This window comes from Meleagris gallopavo, chromosome 5, assembly GCF_000146605.3.
Source record: "Meleagris gallopavo isolate NT-WF06-2002-E0010 breed Aviagen turkey brand Nicholas breeding stock chromosome 5, Turkey_5.1, whole genome shotgun sequence".
In the NCBI taxonomy this organism is placed as follows: domain Eukaryota; kingdom Metazoa; phylum Chordata; class Aves; order Galliformes; family Phasianidae; genus Meleagris; species Meleagris gallopavo.
In genome coordinates, this window is record NC_015015.2 from 3,212,360 (window position 1) to 3,234,757 (window position 22,398).

The 22,398-nt window shown below is 35.1% G+C and overlaps 1 protein-coding gene across 3 annotated transcripts in view; it reads right to left on the bottom strand.

Moving 5' to 3' along the window:
- Positions 1 to 22,398, bottom strand: part of GAS2 (growth arrest specific 2) — a 101,475-nt gene that overhangs the window by 17,283 nt on the left and 61,794 nt on the right. For all 3 annotated transcript variants that reach the window (XM_019615268.2, XM_010710708.3, XM_010710707.3), the window contains 3 exons: positions 20,387 to 20,450; positions 15,552 to 15,696; positions 11,595 to 11,702 (listed from right to left, as the gene is read on the bottom strand). In XM_019615268.2, coding sequence (XP_019470813.1) covers positions 11,595 to 11,702; positions 15,552 to 15,696; positions 20,387 to 20,450 — 317 coding nt within the window. The remainder of the gene's footprint in view (positions 1 to 11,594; positions 11,703 to 15,551; positions 15,697 to 20,386; positions 20,451 to 22,398) is intronic.

Genomic DNA, 22,398 nt, shown 5'->3' on the forward strand with positions numbered 1-22,398 from the left:
AAAGTGAAAACAGTCTTAATGGAATAAACAGCTTTGAATAAAGTTCAGGTATTACAGACCGGAAATGACTTATCTGAAATTGCAATTACCATTCTTGACTATAGACGCCAAGCCAAATTTAATCAAGTGCAGTCTGTAGTACAACATCTAAATTCAAAACTATGTTAGTTCAAGTGCTTATGGCTTGCATGGAAGTCTTTGGTCAAAGATGATTTATTTGCACTGATGAGGGTAGCATGAGCACAAGTTAACATATGACAACATGGCTCAATGATCATTTGCTGTGGTCAGCTTTTCTTTCTAGAACTGTCTCATTTCTTTCTAGGATCAGATTAGCACTCACAGTAGTGTTGATTCCAAATTCCAAAGCATTTGAATTGAAAATGGGTTTACAGTGCTGTACAAAAATGAAGGATCTGTGTTTCAGCTCACAAAAGGTATTGATTTTAAATACTGAAGTTGAATATTTCATTTCACACGCAACTACTATGTCATTATTACATCCACCTTTGGACCTGCTTATACCAGCACTCCATCTGTAACCTCACCTATCACTCCAGCAATATTGAACCTAACTGCATGTACAGAGTACAATGATTTCAGTTCACAGGGACTTTAATAAAACTTTCTAATATTCCATTCCATACAAATTTTAACCAGATTGTCTCTCTTAGTTAGGCATTCTCATTAAAAGCACAGAGTTAAATGAAGCTGAAATCAGTCTCATCTAGTTTGATATATAACATTTCTTCAAATGGTTTTGACACGAGACAACGTAGTTTACATGGATATGAAATGGGCAAGGGTTGGTAAATCTGGGTGGTAAAAGAGAAAATCTTGTTGTTCGTCTTCTCTTCTTGCCCGCTTTGACAGCACATCTGAAATTAACTTTGTAACCTACCCTCACTTTTCCATGGGAAGAAGCCAGGAAAAACTATGGTAATACTATCACTTTTGTTCTGCAGAATTCCAAGTTTATCTTTGGAATGCATGCTAGAACGGTTTACTATACTGTATTTTTTGCTGTGCTCGTGAGTGACAGACCAGATGCCAAGCCCTGACATCCATTTAAGTGCTGATGACACTACCAAAAAAAAAAAACAAAAAACAAAAACCTACTTCCCTGGTGCAGAAGATGAAGAAATGAGGGGGTCAAGGGAAGACTGACTGCATTCAGATTAACAGCAGACATTTTTCATGCAATGCATTATTTTTTGGAATATTTAAGTTCAGTGCTCTGATAACTGTCTTGACACAGGAGTGAATTATCCAAATTTAGTTTTAATAATCTAGCCTAGCTTTGATAGATGCCAGCTGTAACCTGATGGGACTGAGATTCAGATCCACAGAAATCCCCTGTTGTATATATTCTAGCATGTTGGATCTCTTCGCACTCATCAGTTTTATATCTTTCTGCAAATACCAGAAGAAAGATCTTTTTAGGTTCTGGCAAACCTCTTGGAATAGGAAAATGTCCTAGTTGCCAAAAAGGTACTGATTACTGTAACAGAGTAGCCTGGAGTTTCTAACCTTTTTCTTTTAATATATAAACTTGATTCTGATTTAGAATCAGCTCTCCTGACAGAGGTATTTTCCTCTGTGCTAATTTGCTTCTAGCCAGACTGTATTTAACTCCATCATCTTACCATACACAATTTCAGTTACTCAGAAGCACAAATATTTTTTTAATATCGTTTACTCCTGCTTTACTGCAGGAGATAGAATGAACAAGTATAGAGGAAAAGAAACAGCTCTTCCATTGCATTTTTTTTAACCATCATTTCTATATTAGAAACACTTCTATCAAATAAAACAACTACCTTTAGAAAGCCCTACTATGTCACTTATTCCTCACATCTTAACATTTCACTTCCTTTGGATAAGTGTTTTTGCTTACTGTCAGCATAATAAATTACATATATTTCTGTGATTGCATGTGGAGTATTTATTTACTTTGGGTGCTCAGGTGATGCTCCAGTGAAGCCCTAAAAGCCACAGAAACATTCTCTGCTGAAGTGCTTTCTCAAGGAGTCTCTCTCATCCATTGCTGCTACATTTGAGTCGTGGGATAAAGAGCACTGCTTATATTCCAGGTCTATGTCCACTATTCCATTCACAGAACAAACCAGTACAGAAAGATACAGAATGAAGGCACCAACCATAACAGTTCTTGACCTCTTGAAAACATACTGAAATTCTACAAATGCAACTTGTTAATACTGAAAGTAAATTAGTGCTTCCTTTCAAATGTGTTAGTAAAAGCTAAAGTCTTCATGTCCAGATTCTTGAAATAAATACTTTGCAAATGCACAAGTTAAATTCAATTAGTAGGACAACAAACACCGTAGAATCTGGTGTGTGCATGTAACAGTAAATTCACTTTGTTCATAGTGGCACCTTATGAAGATATCAGGTGCTGCATCAAGACTGCTCTTTTGAAGAAGTCATTTTGCAAATTGGCAATGGGCTGATTGATTTCTGCTGAATTCTTGTGTACTGATCTTTCTCTTCATAATGTGTCTCCTCACATACTATTTTAATGTGTGGTTTTTGTTTTGTTTTGTTTTTTTCCCCATCCACTACAGCATGTATATTCTGCAGAACAGTTTAACTAGATTTGAAAGCAATATATAACACAGTAAGTACTACCAGTTTGGTGCCAAGTCAGAATTCATCAAATTCCCTTCTTACAATATTTGAAGAACACATCCTCCCTTTTAATTCTCCCATGTCTAACAACTACCCAGACAATACGTATATCCTAAAATGGCAAGACAAGCCATTAGGCTAGCAGTGATAATGCCAAGAACCAGCTCTCACAATTTCTTCCCACTTAATTTTCAGCTTGAAGTATCTTCTAAGGAGGAACTGTGAATTTTTAGCAGAAGAGAAACATGAATGAAATTCTCTCACGAAAATAACAGCTTCTATTGTTTCACACCAACATAATTTGTCATCATCAGTATCATCTTATTTTACGTAAGCCATTCTGACAATAATACCTCCTATTTATTTCCACGGAAACTACAACAGGTACAAAGAGCACAATAATGCTATTTAATAGAGCAAATTCGCAGCTGCAAAACACAATTTTTCAACATAATCACTAGCATTAGCTATGTATTTCTGCCAGTGATAAACAAGAACCTACATGCCATGCTTGGAAACATTCAGCAAGCATCAATGAATGTCAAAGGGTGCCATTTTTTCTACACGAAGGAATTCAATTGCTTCATACGTATTTCTATCTCAGACACCATTTTGTCAGACTGCCCCTTTGCTGCCATCTGTCTTGTGGCAACAAAATGTCACAGAATAGCAGAACAACGGCAGAACTGTACTATTACTGCCATAACACTAACATCTCTCTCTGATGGTGGCCATCACAATAAACTAGGAGGCATTACTTTTGGAGCAGCCTTAGCATACTGGGTTTCTTACTTTATTATTAGCAAAATGAGGATATTATGTAGCAATTCCTGAAGTATTAAACGTCAACATATTAACATGCACTATAATCTGCAAAACATTACTTGATGGCCTAAGGCCAAATAAAGCCAGACTCTTGGCTTCACAGAAGAATTCACTCACCAATATCTTATACAGATATATATACACACATTGCCAGAGCTGGATCAAATACTTGATCTCCACATTTCCTAAAGCAAAGATTTCATACTTCTGACACCCCTGTACAGAATAGAAAGCCTTGAGCTTGAAGGTAACTCATCTGGCTTAGCCCTCAGGCCACGCTAGAGAAAAGACAGAGTTGGAGAAGCAATATTGAAACCTAGTCAGTATATTAAAGACCTTTTGCAGTGCTTTTCACTAGCTGAAACAAGGGAACTGGATGCTTAGGCACGATTAAGTGAAGGTCTTTCTCGTATTGTTCTACAGTCAGTTGCACTCAACCTCCTGGCAGTTAACTTACTTACTAGCTTTCCAGTATTCAGGAGGTTTTCTGAAGACCTGAAATCCAACTTCATTCCATGGAGAGATTTTTTTCCTGCCACTTCTTACTTAAATTACAATGTCTGATCAAGAACAAACCAAAACCAACTAAACACCAAAGCCCACTTCTCTATTATTTCCTTCACTGTAAAGCATGTTCTGGAGTTAGGCCAGTGGGACCACATCTCTAAGCATGGCAGCAATACTGAATCTTTAATAGAATAACATGCAAATATCAATGTATGCACACCAAGTGTTCACTGACTCCTTCAGAATTGAGTCTTACTCTCAGACTTGTCTTATGAAGGACTTTAAAGGATATCTTGCAAATACTATAGTTGATTTAAAGAAAAAACTTACTAAAATGAACTACAGAGAAAAATGAGAGAGACTTGAGAACAACGTACACTTCCAGTACAAAAATGCTACTATATCATTATTTGGCTTATTTATGTACCTTGTGAGGTGGGGGGCAGGGAGGGGGAGAAGGAAACAGAAACAAGGTTCTTTGTACCCTTATGAAAAGCCAAATGACACCTTCTCCCTCTTGCCCTTCAGTAAATCACAGGGAATGAGTTAAGTAACATAAAGCAAGATATTAGTGCAATGTAGTCATTTCTGAAAAGCTGGCTTCACTGAAACACCAAACCATCATTTCACTTGAATTTTGTGACTTTGGTTAGAAGAATTCTGAATGCTGCTGTAGTTTTAGACATTAAACACACCAAAACCTTGACAATTAAAATAAATACTTTTTTGCAAAGAGAGCATTTCAGGCCAGCCAGGGTGCTCCTTATGCTCTTTGTAATAGACCTTTTACACACACACACACACACACACACAAGAAATCATAACAGTAGCTATACCTTGATGCTACAGAGGTGGAGGAGGATAGCTGGTTTGGAGTTTACTTTCAGGTTTGATTTAAATTTCCATGTGCTGTTCTTATCTGCCTTTACTACAGTTTTTGCACATTTGAACAGGAAACAGACCAGAAAAGCCTTTGATAGAACAGAGAAAAGTCAACAAGATTGTAAACAGGATGAAAGAGAAATATCTGTGAAATAGACCTCAATTGTCTTCAACTGAAAGCAATGCATTATTTTTAAGTGGTCTATTAGCATGTTACTACATTTACATTACTACATGTAAAATAACATCACTGGAAGGGCAGCTTCCAGGCCCCAATGCTACACCACAGCCATATGCACAGTGCCTCAAAACATGGCTGCTCTAGTGGAAATTTTCCAAACTGTCAGGGATAAGGGCCAGAATTCAGATGTGTAGGAATCAAGGATTAGGCTTGGGATCATCTGATACCCCCATCTTTCAAAAAGTAAAAAAAAAAAAAAAAAAAAGAGCAGAAGAGTTGCTCCCAAATTTCCACTGAAGCATGCACAGCATTAAAAAAACACGTTATTAGTTACTGAGATTTGTGCATTTGCCTTTTTCAATCAAAACACTGGGCAAAATTTATTGTTGCATAAATATATGACTCAGTAAAGTACATCATTACTACAAGAAAATAATGAGAAAACACTGCTGGACCTATGTAACAAACAGATTTGAAAAGGAGAAATAATGGCATTATGTATATATTTTAATATAATTCTGTAACCTATTTTAAATCAAAATCCTACATTTGAAGAAGTGACACATTTTAGAAGATTTATCCCCTGGCTTTTGTAGACTATGACTGACTTCAGTATTTGTCTACCAACATATGTCTATCTTCTTAAGTTGTCATTTACTCTGTAACATCCATTATAATTAACAAACTTTCCATAATATTAAAAGGGCAATTATTAACAGTGGAACATTAAAAAGACTATAAAAGATTAAGACTATTAAAGAATAACTTCTGTGAAAATTCATTAATTGATGTAAAAAACAAAAGTGGATTTGGACTCAGAAATGCTATTTCAATGACAAGAAAAAAAAATACCACAGAACAACTCATGCTCAAATGTTGAGAATGGTGTGGCGTTTGCATTTCAATTGATTTCAACAGGAACCATGCAAGTATGATTTTGATCCCATGCTAGCCATTTGATGCGAATACTTCCATTTGTGGCATAAAAAGAGGTGAGATGTTCAAAATGCAGAGACAGTAACAGTCCAGTGAAGAACTAAGACTGTTTTAATATATTCCTGTGTGTTGATAATAAATTGTATGTGTGTTTAGCATTAGCAGCAGTGTTTCATACCTCACTGTGGTGGAGATGGGTTGGAAATACAGCATTTACTGCTTTTCTACTGGTCGGAATTGGAATCAGCACAGACAATTTCACTGAGCACGTCATAAGATTTTGCCACTACTATTTATGGCAAAATCTATTTTAGAATATCTTGCATTTTACCACAGAGCTACGATAGATTTTATTTTGAAATTAAGCTCTATTTCATAATGATTGACATTTATAAAATATAGTTAATACAAATAATTTTTATAAGAAAGACATCATCTACATCTGCAGTGCAAAGTCTGTTTTTTTCTGCAACATAATTATTAACATTTATATTTCATATACCTTAAAACTTCTCTTGATTTAAGAGGCTGGCATGGCTCTTGTCCCACCAGAAAACATACAAACACAGTAATTCAGGATGGACAGGATGTGCAATTCTCTTAAAGCAGTGTCATCTATAATGTTCCATCTGGTTGCTCAGGGATTCAAATTGACTCTTAGAAACCTCAAAGGATGGTGACTACAAAACCCCTTTGGTCAACTTTTTTCTTGGCTTGACTCTCCTCATGGGAGAAAAGTTGTTACCTAAATAAACAGCATTGATTCCACTGCAGTGAGCTTTTGAAATCAACAGGATTTTCTGTGCAAGTTAAACCTTGCCATCAATGGAATACTTTAAGCCAACAACACAAATGTAGATCAAGTGTAATCTGGATGTAATAATAGGAAAAGTCAGTAATTTTACATTGGTAAGAGAATGACAAAGTAAGAGAAATAAGACACTTTTTAAAGATATGATTTAACTTTCTCGGGTTATTTTGGGAATAAAAAGGTCAAACCAACTAGTACTGAAAATTTTAAAACATTTAAAACACCATTTCTGTTATTTTTAAGTCTACCTTGATTCCAATTGCAACCACCATTCTCTAGACATAAATCCTTACTGAAAATTCCCAAGTAAGCTACAAATTCCTTAAGAACTTTACCTTAAAGCTAAAGAATACCACGAGATAATGAATGTACTTTAACGCCCAAATACTAAATGTTCAATGAAAATTTCTAATGAACAAAAGTTTAAAACGAAGTTTCTCTATAGTCTCATTTATTTTCATTTCTCTAAATGGTAGCATGAGTTATGTTTACAGTGTAAAAACGTGCTGTACATAATAGAAACTTTAAAGATTCAGGGTTTTTTTTTGTTTGTTTGTTTTTAATTAGCATATTAGTTGCCTGGATCTACAGTAGTTACAGAAAGTCTGGGGGAGCTGGAGCTGTTCAGTCTAAAGAAGAGAGAACTCTGGGGAAACCTAGTTGCAGCTTTCCAGTACTTCAAAGGAGCTTAAAATCAGGAGGAAGATGAACATTTTACATCATCTAATAGTTACAGAACAAAGGGGAACCGTTTTAAACTAAGAGAGGAGAAATTAAATTGGATATTAAGTGGAAATTTTTCAATCAGAGGGTGACGAGGCACTGGCACCCAGTGCCCAGAGAAGCTGTGGATGCCCCATCCCTGAAGGCATTCAAGAACAGGTTGAATGGGGTCCTAGCTGACTTGATCTGGTAGGGAGCAACCAGCTCACAGCATCGGGTTGGAAATGGCCTTTAAGATCCTTTCCAACTCAAGCTATTCTATGATTCTATGATCTCCAGTCAGTCCAGTTACTAGTTTTGAACTGCGAACATTAACTGCTGCCTCAACGTCACTGAAAATGTATTAACATCTCTTAAATTTAAAATGGATTCTTAGAAAAAGATAAATTTGTGAAGCAGAAGCAAAAGAATAACCGAATAAAAAGGAAATACTTTCCCTTATTAACGCTTTCAATATAAACTTATGGGTCCCAATCTATAATTCTTAACAATAAACTGCAGAATGAAAAGCATTTATAATTTTTTGCCTGAGAAATGGTTGAGGCAGTCAGCCTATGCTCTCAGATATGCAGAAGGTGATCCAGTACATTTTATAAAAAAAGTCGGTTGAGTCAGCAGAACAAAACATCTTCACAAGAAGGGAAGAAAAATAGAACAAATTACATAAATCCTCTCTTATTTCTGTATTCTCAGCATTCTAAGGAAGAAAGAAAAACACTGAAACAATGAGTTCTGACAATTTTCCTCAATCATGTCTTACATAATTAGTTCGGTAATTAATTTTTACTTTACATGACATTTTCTTAGTTATTTTAAAAATATTGGTATTATTGGTACCTAATTGTTAACTACTATTATTAAAAAATGAAAGGAGAAAAAAGCAAACATTGATTGTTTAGAATTCATTATGCAATTCATTAAGATGACTAAGGGAGTAAGGATGAATTGTGCCAAATAGTACATGAGGGTTAAGCATTTGGGTAGAAACTAGCCTACGGGTAAAACAAAAGAAACGAAACTAAGGAATGAAAATATGTCCACCCATCCACTACTATAACTGAGAATCAAAGCCCAAAGAACAGACCAATAACCATCACTGCCCTTCGAGTTCAATAGTCCTGATGAAATCCTGATTTGCCAATGGTTTTGAAATTTTAGACATCAGTGAAGGTTATTTGATATGGATAACACTCTAGAGAAGGAATTTCAGTGCCAGAAAGATAAATTAGTGAGAATGTTCTAAGGGAAATGGCTTTAGAGAAGCAGGAAAATTGCATCCCTGAAACAAGGAGAATAATAAAGTTCGGGTAAACAGTGATGGAAAAAAAAAAAAAACCACACCAAAACCCTCAGAAGTTCGCCATGCAAAAACAGTCAATTCAAATTACACGTTTGGATTGAAAAAGCATAACAAGATGGAATTTTGAGAAACGTATCAATCTGCTCTCCTTTTTTCTGTATTTCTGTACTTAGCTGCTACACTGTCCCTACCTGGATGGTTTAGAGTGAAGTGTGCTCACATATTTATAAATGAGTACATTTTTCTCATCAGAAATGGAAAACAGTCTGGCAGAACTCTGTATATATTTATACCTGTTGATACTGAATTCCAAAGGAAAGCTTTTCCACAGGTGCTACAGCAGGCAAATAATGGATTTACTGGGGATTTAGAGGGAGCTATTATCAAAAAACATTTTGTCATTATTACAAAAAAGTAACGGTAATTGAAATTAATGATTAAAAGAACAGGGTCAAAAAGTTTAAGAGCAATCAGAGGTCAGGAAAAATGACAGGCTTTACAGTCAGGACTCATTATGTCATTTGATCTTAATCCAGCTGCACAAAAAATAATATTTTTTCATTTAACAGAACTCATTGATTTGAATTTTATTATGGGTGTGAATCTTTTGGGTATATTTTCATGAGAGTGACTTAGTTGTATGTGGAAAGCATACATCCTTATGCTTTTATCATGTATTAAACACAAGATAGTCTGAAATAAAAATATCAGCCACTAAAGTTTATTGTTTGTAAAACCATCTTCTTCTAAGGTTGGATTCACTTATCTTACCATAAAATTTATCTAAATACATCTTTTGCTGCATTCAAGATTTAACTCTGTGTCCCCTTTCCAAGATACATCACACAAGAGTTTGTTATGAGATTTTATATCTCATTTTTGAAGAGCAGTTCTGCTTGAAGTTGACTATAGTATTTGCAAGTGATCACATTCATCAGTTGGACTGATCTACAGGATTTAGGAGGAACTTTTTTCCCCTATAATGGGTACTGTCATGCTCTACATGGAATGTATAACATAGAAGGAACTGTCTCAGCAGCACCAGAATAGGGCGCCAAATATCAAGAAAATCAGCAGTCAGCTATGCATCTCTAACATATTTTCTCATGAGATATCTAAAGGATTCCAAAGAAATGCTAATAAATCTATTCATGTATGCAATAAAAATATATAGAGAGTAAAAACTTACTGTGATCGAGTATTCCAAAGTGAGATTCAAGCTAACAAAAACCAAAGACAAATGACTTCTAAAACCTACAAAAATAAACTTGCTCCCACTGAAGTTCCTGTCAAGTTTCCATTGATATCAATGCTGTGGGAATGATCTCTAATACTGTAGATGCGTGTCTAACCTATATTGTTATTTTTTGGCACAATCCTACTTGGAACAGAGTAGAGTGATATGAAAAGGGTGTTTTGTTTGCAAACTTGGAAAGAAATCTGAGTTGGATTAGATTGCACAATAAAGAAGCCAGTGAAAGGGAATTTGACACTCACCATTTTGGCAGAACAATTTAGTTTATCAAAACTGAAAGATATTATTATTTTAAATTAAAATCGAAAGGAAGAAAACAGAAGTGTTAAATTTCTCCCAGTTTACTGGGAAGTTTGGTTAACGAAATTATCTTCTTTCAAGTCATTTAAAGCTAGTACCCTAAAATATTGCAGAATTAAAAAGTAGTATTGCTGGCTATGAAACAGAAAAGCTATTAATCCTTTATCCTAGCATGCTACATCTCAAACTCTCTCTCACAAATCCTGTATTTCTTACTCATTCCCAGCTATTACTGAATTAAATGGGATTTTTCAGTTCCTACTCAGCATACTATTTAAACATGTTCTCAACTTCATACACACAGGGCAACCTAAATCCTCATCTAAATTTGACTTCAGTGTAAATTAAGTGCAAGTTTATGACAGAGTAACCACTCTTGTGTTTGAACAGATGGGAAGGAGTCCTTCCAACTTGTTTTGTTCTCACAGGTGCTAAATCCTCACTTTGAGGTCAGTTTCACACCTTTCACAAAATAGGGTTAACAGTTCTTGATAGTAAGATGTATCATTTTATCAAGTTGTTATACAACACAGCACATGTGGACAGAAAAATGGAAAATGGAAAGAAAGATAATATGAATCACGTTCTTTCCACAATATCAGAAAGTCAGGATTATTTTCATATTGTTGGCATAAATATACATATAGAATATATGAAGAGGATCCAAATTAAGTTTATAAACTTTTTTTTTTGCTAAATTCGGCCAGATAGTGCTAGAAAATATTTACATTAAAGATTAAGTATGTAATACAGGAGTTAATATAATTCACATCAAGTATGAAATATAACACTAAGTTTGGAAACACACGTTAATCAATTGAAGTAATATGACATTAATGCTTTGCTCCCCCTACTTAACAACATGTCTTAGTCACAACTTGACAATACAATGACCACTGTGCTTTTGGTCTCTTTCCTGACCCATCAAATAGTATCAGTCAATGCAAAATGGGAGAAAGGCTGATGCAGCTGATGTTCTTTCAAACAAAGCTAAAAAGTCAATCTCCATTTGTGGCCATTTGCTCCTTAGTTGCCACTAGTCAAAGACAGAACAAATTCCATGACCTAGAATTAGAAGGATCTACCAGATGCTAATAAATCCATGAGTCAGTTAACCTAACATAGTTTCTTTATTCTTTGACAGTATCAGAGAAATGAGTCAGTGCTGGTTAAAAAGAAAAATATTTCCAAGGAGAAAGTTAGCAGATAAAAATAAAACCTTTACCCTAATAAAGAGAATCTTCTCTCCAACTCTGTACCTTCCTTGTGAAAGGCGCTCCACACAGAATTTATTAGGGCATTTACAAGGTGGATCTTCAGAAATGTGTTTAACCTGGAGGAAAAAGCAAAGTTGGCACAGCTAAGTAAAATATTATAGAAAAACATTCAAGAGGACATTTATCACAATAACAATTAATGCTAACACAATAGCATTAATCTTCAGTTTTCAGTCTTCAATGCTGTGTGTTTTTTTTTAATTACCTCTTCAATCTCAACATTTTTAATAGTTCAACAGTTTTAATAGTTTTAATTATTTAATAGCTTTAATTATTTTTGATAACTATTATTTTTCATATCATCTCTATGAAAGGAAAATAGCAAACTCTTCACTCAAGCCAAAATTCTATTGAATTTCTAAAGAACTCTGCATGAGTTATGAATGAAAAAATTGAATGAGAACTGAGGATTTGGCTCTTCTTGCACAGGTATGAAATCCATTGTAATAGCATTAAAATGGGAATTGGAAGATGAAAAGCCATTCAAAAACTAAAAAGGGTTGCTTATACTTGGCCTTAGGATCACTATTGGAAGCACAGTAAACTAACAGGCACATAAGATTGCCCATTCAGGAGCTGCACCAAATTTAATCTGATTCAAGAATTAGCCATACACTTGATTTGAAATATAAACCACGTGAAATCAATTTAAAAAAAAAAAAAAATCTGTTAACGTTATATATACACACATGCTCAATTCCTTAAAAACTAGATATATTAAATAGAATGAGAATGTTGATGTTTTAAACTATTTCCTGCAATCTCAGATTGTGGTTCTTCCAATGACAAAAAGGATTTTACAGCTGCGAAGGCGTAAAAATAGAGGCAAGTATCACAGTTAAACATCTTTATATAAAATTTGCAATGTTTAACTGAAATCTACAAAACCTCTTGAATGTCATAGAATCACAAGGTTGGAAAGGACCTACAAGATCATCTAATCCAATCATCCTCCCACCACCATTGCTACCACAGGCTACTAAACCATATCTCGTAGCTCTCCATCCAGACAGTATGAGTTCAGCAAACTTCTGTAGATACATGCTCAGTATTTCACAGTGAATCAGTTGATCTGTGAAAGTACTAGTACAGCTAACATGAAAAATGAAGCATGTGATCTTGGCTTACTGATAAAAGGTCCTACCCAATACTTTCACATGGCACATGCAAGTAGTGCACTTGCACTTCAGAAAAGTGGGACAGAGAAAATTACAGCGTAGTCACAAATCCACACCAAGGTGCACCACTATTGCTAACTACCCTTCAACAATACCCACTGTAGAGCATTAATGCAATCAAGAATATTTAAAGGATCCCCAAGAGTGCTATGTTTTATCTCCGCCAGATGTGACTCCATACTTTTCTACTTGTTGTCAACTGCACTAACTTGACTTCAACCTCTCATGAAAACATAGCCTTGCAAGTTATCAAAGTCATTAGTTATTAGTGAAATTTTGATTCTTTAATAATCTGAAAGTAGCACAGCCATCAATGCCAAAAGAGATCTAGGTGGAAAACTCTCATTTGATGTTCAAGTTGTGTCCAGGAACAACAATGAAAGTGCACCACTTTTGTGCATTGAAGTTTTCTCATGGAATCTGACCTAGTGCATCAGTATCAAACTATGCAAAATGCTGGAGGAACTTACTAGAGATTTCGTCCATCTCAAATAATATTACAAAGACCTTTGAAATCTAGTTTGAAAATAAAGGCCCTAAGGATTAGGAAAGAATGTTTTATATTAGCTAAAAAAATTCAAGTCTTAAATTGTTTTAGGAAAACAAACAAAATGGTAAAGCTACAACACTCTAAGAGATAAGTTGATTAACTTGAATAAATGAATAGAGAAAACTTCTGAAATAAAAGAAAAATTTAGAAGGTTATAATATGTTAAGCAAACCAGAAAGGCATTAAGAGTTAATCAAAATGTTTCTTGGGGAGCAAAAACACTTTTGAAACTAGTTCTGGTGACAGGATTTGAAGGCTAATTATGCCTGAAGTTGTTCAATTTTGTTATCCAAATAACTTAATTACTTGGTAATTAAGGTTAGAATTGTTAACTTTTAGGTTGTGAGGGGCTTTAGGGAGCATTATATTTTTTGTGAAAAATATTTCATTTTCAAATTACACTTAGCAATTGGACTCTACATGTATTTGATATACAATAAGCGTTTAAGTGAGTTGTCCTCAATTTGAAGATCAATTATTCCAGTGTTTCTAATGAAGAAATGGGAATTGTTATTAAACTATTTAGACGGTCAGCTACAAAAGGTATCACATCAGTGAAGCCAATCGTCTATGACTTAAATCCAGTGTAAATTGCTGAGGGTGAAAAAGTACATTCCTGCACCTCATGGAATGTGGAAGCAAGTCCCCTAAACACAATCCTAGTCCATTTCACAGTAGCTCTCTGAATGCTGACTGATGGTCAAGGATTTCTGACGTTATATCCTACGGTAGTTATCGCCTCTGGAGGCACAATGGATATTCAAAACTAAAAATGGACAGTGTGAAATACGCCTTTGTGACTACATCTACCGGTGTTCATCTAAACAAGCAAAAAGACGAAGTAGACAAAGAGAGGTTCAAGGTTGTTTTGAACTGTATAAGCAAAAGCAAAAAAAGCTATATTAGACATTGTGAATGAAAGCTAACAGATTTATGTTGGTGTAAAGCACAGGATAATGAGACCTTCACTGCTGATCCTGCTATTGAGGCTTCCATTACCTTACTATCCCAAGGGACACAGAAATATTATTGACTGGAATTTGGAAATCAAATAAGGAAGCAGAGTGAAGAATTATATCCTATTTTACTTTGTGTCTGGACTATATGAGCACTGCTACTATTTTATGGTGTGAGTGTCTGGGGCAGTGAGGGTCAGGAATCTTGCTGGAGGAATTTCATTAGGTTTCTATCCCTACTGCTTTCTAAATTAAAGGAGGTGGTTGGAGACAACCTTCATACTTTTCCTGTTACTACAAGATACAGTCACTACTATCCTTCTGCACATAATTGTTGTTTCTCAATTCTGTTGTAACATAAGCAAGTGCTTTTGAAAAGCTGAGGAAGAAATACAAAATGTAAAACCAATCTAAATGTAATTATTTGCATGAAATAGTATGAAGTAATAAAATGAACGAACATTATACCCCATCTGCTTTTTCTAGCAAAAAAAAAAAAAAGCAGCACATGGATTTTTCAAGAAGTGCTTTGTAACTCCCAGGTGGCACATCTACCTTGTAATATAGCAGTTACTATAGTAACTGCTTCTTTTTATAGAATATATTTGTACAATTCAGATTTAACCTTTTCATGGTCTCAAAATGTGCCTTTTCATGCGATTCCAGTAGTTTCAAATAAACCTCTCTGAAGCTTGCAACAGAGATATGAACACCACTGTGTAATGCATTGAGTTTAATGAAATTCATAGCAAGGTTCTTTCTGACAATGAGGAAAAAAATCCTCTTTTATTTTTAACCATCTGAGGAACATGCAGAAGAGCAGCACAGAGGTTATCTCAGCCTATTTTTAAGTGCTAACCATCTGTACAAGGCTGTAGGGGCCAAATCTCATAGTCCTGACTCAGTCCTTTCCCAGACAAAACACCAAGTGGGAGTTGATGAATAAGTAGTCAACAGAAAAAGGCAACACAGTAATAAGAAGTGAACTTGGCCTTTAACACCAAGCTAGGCTAAACTGCAGATCTCCTACAAAAGGCTACATTTTTTCCGAGCCTCAGGCATAAATAACTGTGGTAAAAGCAAATTAGTGCTATCAGTCTGCAGATCTCTAAAACACAGTGAGATCTTAAACTGAAGCCACTGTATATTTTGCAAGTAAGCACATACAAGAGTGCATCAGAAGGAAACAGATCAGCTAGGAAGCTTTCCCCCACAACTTACAGCATCATCCAACAGCTTCCCTGTGCTCTTTTTCCCAGGAGACTTTGTTGGTGATGGTGAGGGAGATGGAAGGGGGGCTGAAAGCGTTTCCTCTTGTTCAATCTCTTTTTCCAGCTTTATTAATCCAGGGGGCTCCACCCCAAACCTTTTGGAAACATGCAAACAAATGAACAGTCCTTTTAAAGAATTCAGTATCTTAAAACAAAATGAGGCAGAGAATTTCAGTTGTTTATATCATACAACTGTACAATAATACATTGCTATGTGCATTAGTAAACAAGTGCAAAATAAATCAACCTCTGAAGCTATAATTACAAATTAATGCAATTACATGAAATGGTAGCTGTTACTTAAATTTACAGTAAATATTGTTTGTCTGATAACATACGTCTGTAAATTACTCACTTATGAAGTACACTAGGCCTGAAAGTGCTGTAATCTAAATGGCTTGAAGTTCTGACAATAGCACTTTGCAATTTATGTTGTTATTCTATAGGTTTTTTGTTTTTTTTCTCTTTTTTCTTTTCTTTTCTTTTTGTTTATTTGTTGTTACACAACACTGACTGAAGAGGGATTAAAAATGATCCAGGACACAAGTAGTGCACCAGGCTTACAGACCAATAAATTGACACAGAGCCAGTATTTTTCACAAGCAACTGGAGCTTTTTTTAACCTATTTTTTCACGGCCAATCCTCAGACCTTTGCTTACAGTGGCAAAAATACTTGCAGCTCCAACAAAAACAAACACATGCAACTTTGGCATGGAGAACCTCAAGCACAGCTCTTGGAAACGAAGGTTCTTTAAAACAATATCTGCTTTTGAAAGCTTTATGGCAAATGATTAAGTCAACATCTCAGAGCAAGCAGCAGAGCTCAAACAGGCATCCAGAGTCCAAAAGCCCATCATTTTCCTAAATACTGATAATTCCCCTCTGCTTTTTTCTTTGCCAGCATTGAAACCCAAACCAGAACAACTGAAAGATTGCTTTTTTCAGAGAATGGCTTTGTCTTGGAGAAGCCATAATGCCATTTAGACTTCTCATAATAAACTGTATAAATGAAACCATATTTTCTTCTGTAGTAGGCCAGATGCAGAAGTATGCTGACTTATCTAGGTAAAGATCTGGGCACTAAAATATTGAGCAATAACAAGCTCATCATTGAAAATTAATCCAAGTATGACAGTAACATCAAGGCATAGAAGGAAAAGGTATAAATGCACAGTCCTTTATTTTTTAAGTATAAGTTTTGATTTAGTCACACTGCTGCCTAGTAAATTAATATAAAAAAAAAATTAAGAACCAAATCTGTGCTTATATTGGCTTGTAACTAGTGCAGTCTGCCTAACAAAAAGTCAGCCAACACTGAAGCAAGTACTTACATGCAATTCATTTACTTCCTGTCTGTCTGCAGATGCCGACAGGCTGTAAATCATTAAATTCCCACTGGGCTCCAGGCCTACACCTGCATGCAGCCTTACTCATCAAATAAAACTCCTCCACTCTCCCAAGCAATATTGCTTCATTACTTCTGCTGCTTTTCATAATCTCCAATTTTCATCATTGTGACAGGATTTTAAATTTCCCTGTGCTTACACTGCTACAGATTTCTCCGATGACAACTTGAAAGACAAATAAACAGTTCCTCCCCCCCCACATGTAACCAACTAGGTGAATATTGAATGGATCAATCTGCTAGGCAGCCAGAATTGCAAAAACATCTTTTCTGAGAGGAGACTGTCATGCAGTAGAGGTGCAAATTCTGTTCTGGAAGGCATGCTGAGAATTTCCTTTTCTACTTGTTTCTAGCCTGCTTTCTCATAAGTACAAGTGAAGCAGCATCAGGCTGTAATGTGATCTCCAACTGACTTAGAGCACCACTTCCCCACTCTTATTTTACCAAGGAAAAATTGAATACAATACCAGAAATTTTGAAATGGCTCAGTAGTAATTTCAAGAGACCTGTGGTAGTTGTTTAGCTCCCTGAAGTGCTACATAACTTTGTTCTTTGTTGCATTTATTGTCAGAATTTCTCTTGCTGCAGTTTTTGAATGCTGCCTTTGTCCAATCTCTGGTGGATCCCCAGGTCCAACTGCAGTGCTTCTGCTCAGACTGTCCCTAACCTGTACAGGCATTCTACCTCAGCTACACTTTATTTAATTATTTTTGATTCATTAAGTTTTTTTGTTAGCCTGTTTTGTTGGTGTTTTTTTTTTCCTCTCCACTTGTCAAGATACCTCTGGTCACTTTTAACCACAGACTTGTCCAGTATCCTTGTCCACCTATGAATATGTTGAGGTGGTCTTCTGTCATATTGTCTAGAGCGTTAATGAAAAAATTAAGTGATATTAAGTGATATAAATCCCTGATAAATGCCATTGTTAACCAGCAGGGCTTTGCAATGCCACTCTTTGAAGCTGAAAGTGTTACTAATACATAGGTAAATCAGCACCTGTCGTTCTTATCCACAGAGCACCTGTTGAATGAGTTCATGTTGAGCAGAGCTAAATTCCATCTCTGCCTCTCAATGATTCCCCGTTTCTTTCATTTCTGCCTTAGACCCAATACTATTTTTAATAAGATCAGTGAACTACATTGGTTTATGGGAACTATAGAATTTGAAGAAAAACAGTAATAATGCCAGCAAAGTGTGCTAAGAACTAGCTTCTAATGAGGTACGTAACTTTCCATTTCCAAAACAGAAAAAGAAGAGAAAAATCAAAAGTTACTCATTCTTTTAGTCTTCTAATCTTTCAGAAATATATTGAGGCACTTTTTCAAAGACCTCAGTGACAACTCTCCAGGTTGGATGGGACCATAGGCAGCCTGGTGTAGTACCAGATCTAGAAGCCGGTGGCCCTGCCTGTGGCAGGGGATTGGAACTTGATGATCCTTAGAGTCCCTTCCAACCCAAGCCATTCTATAATCGTACTCTATCAACTCTTCCAAAAAGCAGATCCCAGAAGGCTGTTAACAGACATAATCTGCTTTATAAAGCAAGCATAAAAGGTCCTCTCCCCCACTTAAAGCAACACAACAGCAATGTTAGTTTAACATGTTCTTTTGTGCACTTTGAGGAAGAAACTATTTTCCTTTCCCACAATAGTTATAGCTCACCACAGCTCAAGCAAAATTGACATGAAATATTTACTTTTCTGTTATACTAACCTGATATTTCCCTCCAGTAGTTTTTGTGTCCCTGAGAAACTTAAGAGATTATAAATATTTTTTGTTTGTTTTCAAAGAAGAGATATTAGAAGAGAAACAAGTTATATGGACATACGTTACTAGACCTCAAGCTACAAATAAGAAGTGAATACAGTAAGAAAATATATATAATATCATTAATATATTTTATATACATACAAAATACATAAAGAGTTTGGGATAGATATGCTTAATAAATAAAAACATTATATAGTTCAGGATTTATTGTCACACCTGAAAAAGGTAGTATATGAGAAATGGAAACTTGAGACAACAGATACATCTGAAGGGAAATGCTGAATCTCAATTTCTTTGTATGTCTGTTCAGAATTCAGTTCTCATTTCAGAATGAGATTAACCTAACTCAACCAACTTCAAGAGAATCCAGCACCACATAAAAATTGATTCCCTGAGGACTCAAAGTAAAATGTCCAGGGCAGGCATTTCTGATCTACACCATTGGAATAGCATCTTTCAGAGCTGAACAGTCTATCTCCAAGCTGGGGATCTTGGGAGCCCAATGTTTGTTCAAGTAAAGTTCAATTTGTCAAAATTGACTTTCATCAAGTACAAAAAGAACAGTAGACCCTTGTTCGTGTCAAGTTAAGTTTTTAAAAATTACGTGTAGTTTTCTACATGTTGGAGTTCACATTTTTGAAAGAATAGAAAACCCCTGCGAACTGGAAATTTGTTCTTATTCTTATGAACACTATTGAAATGCAAAGTTCCAGTGACAAGGCATTTTCTTGCAGATAAATTTAACTGAGTAGCTTCCCAAGTGAACATTAATAAAATATGAATACCTACATGAAAACACTAGTCCATATAGGAGGAAGTAGCACCCACCTTCACACTGATTGTATACACAAGGAATTTTACAGAAACTAGCAAAATCTAGAAAAACATGACAATTCACTTTAATTGGCACAGTTACATATAAATTCAGTGTACATTTAAAAGTGAGCAGCAGGACAACTGATCAGATATTTTTTAGTAAGTCTTAGACACTGCACCAGCATATCAGCAAAAACTGAAAAAAAATAAAAATCACATTCTCATTCCCATCATTTTGATAGTCTATCAAAAGCCAGAGGCGTCTTGACATCAAAAGTTAATTCTAGAACATAACAAGGGCCCTGCCTGGCTAGGGACATCTGACAGAGATGGAACACAGTCTGCTTTTCAAATCTTGTCTTGATTCTGTTGGTGAAAATCAGAGCTATATTTATTGGAATAAATGAGATAAGAGTGAGTGTTGCTTAGGTCAGATTTAGGACATCTGAAGACAGATATTATCAGCAAAGCTAATTACATCACAGTTGTTTATAGAGAACGTGACCATTAGAAGGACAAACAGCTCAAAGCTTTATTTGGAAAATAATTTTCAACTCCTTCCTCTCCTAGCGTAAGGACAAACAACAAATACCCTCACTAAGGTGAAATATCTCTATCTTCATTATCCTCGTCACCAACTGCCCAAAAGATATTCTTGAGTGATATCAAGACAAGCATTCTTCTTGAATCTAATGAGCATAAACGTTAGACATGTGCTGATTTAGGCAGTCTCTCAATACGCAGAGCTGTCAAGAATGCAAATATTTCTTCATTCTTTAAATATTTCCACCTACCTTGCTGCAATTCGTCCAAGTTCCAGCAAACAAAGGCACACTTCTCTTGGCTGCTTGTGAAGAACTGGAAAAGCAAAATGAAGATGGAAAACACTTATAAATGAAAGCTATTTTAAAGATGTTTATAATGAACACAACTGAATCATCAACACTTGATGCACATAAAAGTTGCTTTTCTTGGGCTAGCATTGGAATTTGACTGAAATAAAAATACAGGATCAAGGAATGAGATCAAGTGATGATTTAGGAAGTTCCTATTTAATTATGCTTTAATTATTTTGAAAAATATCACTGAAAAATTATTTGGTAACCTGCAATCAGTTTAACAATACTTAAGTAATCAAAAAGTAAATTAATAATTAGATGGTGCCCCCCATCCCCACCTTTTACAAACTAAGAGAATTTATGCCCTTTAGATCACTGTTTTTCTTAGTCTACTTACATCAGAAGTAGCACCAAAAATCTTTAATAAAGATACACCTTACTATAAATTTGGTCGTGAATTTATTAAACTTCTCCTATTATAGCAAATATGAATTGAGGGTGCTTTAGGAATTCAGCTCATCATATGGAAACCCAATCACACAAAGAAGTTGCTTTTATAGATAGACAAAAACTCCCAAGTTTTTAAGCCTGGATTTCATATCACCTGTAGTTTCGAAGCTGCTGAAGCAGCTATAACTCAGCAAAAACTTCGTATTCTGAAATATCACCATAATCCAATAAAATTCTATTATTCATCATCTTTTTAAAATTCAGAGTTAGTGTTTCGCAGAAAAGTCTACTAAAATATTTAAGCAAAAAAAAAAACAAATCAGCATATGAAGAATGGCCTTTGCCTGTATATAATCAGCTTCTCCAAGTCCCAAAAAGAGAGACAAAATAAGGAATAATAAAAATAATATAAAATAAAAATAGGAGTACATTATCATCATCTCTTTGGTAATACCTATTGCAGAATAACTCATGTTTTGAATAAAGTTCAGGTTTTAGAAATTTCTGTAATAACTCAGAGACTTATACATTACACAGATCATGAAAAAAAAAATCTAGCAACAAAATTGGTTTTCTTTCACTGAGTAGAAGTTAAAACATCTACTGTGTAAACATTCTGGTTTTCTAAAAACTCACCTAACTGAAATGAATGAAGAAAAAAATGAAAGAGGTAGTGCCATGTCTAATTAAAACTCTGGAAGTCACTGTTTTGTCCTATACTGTATGTATGAAACCCAAATGATATCTGGAGTTAATACCTCTAAATAACCAATGCAGACTTCTGCAACTTTAATTTCTTACTCCAGTGACTTGAATAAATCTGTGTTAAGTTGTGTGAACTGAATGCTCACCCTTAAGTCTTTCACTAGTCTAGCAATTCAAGACGTAGGTTTTCTTCCCCTCTAATTTCACCTAAATATATTTCCTGAAGTAAAACTAGAGTATGAAAACTAGAATGGCAATACACTAGGAAAACTATTTTTTAATCCTTCAGCCATCTGTGATGAAGAATATAAAAGATGCAATCTTGGATGTTCAGCCTCTTGATATTTTCCCTTGCCACAGTTCAGTAATTTTATCAAATACTTAATCTTCCCTAATAGTCAGTATTTTTTTGAAGTGCTATAGTCATGACTCCAGAAACATATACTTTCATTCTAAAAAAAAAAGTGCCAAAACAGTTAGGATGACCCCAAAATAAAACTTGATTTGAAGAAGCAAGACATCCCTGAAACTGCCAGTGGAATAAACCACTTTTGGAATAACCAAGGGGGGGTTCAATTCTGAACTGCAGTTCACACTTGTACACAGCTGAATAACTTTTGGAAGGGAGGAAGAAAAAGAGAAACTTGAGTGATACTACTTCCAAAAAGGATTCACGGACTGAAATGGAAAATGATTTGAAAAAGAAAGGTAATGTTTTTACGTTGATGCTTTAAAAATCTTGTAGCCAATCAAAACCCCAAGTTTCTAAGCAAATCAATTTAGTCTAGACACAGTTCATGCATTTCACATTG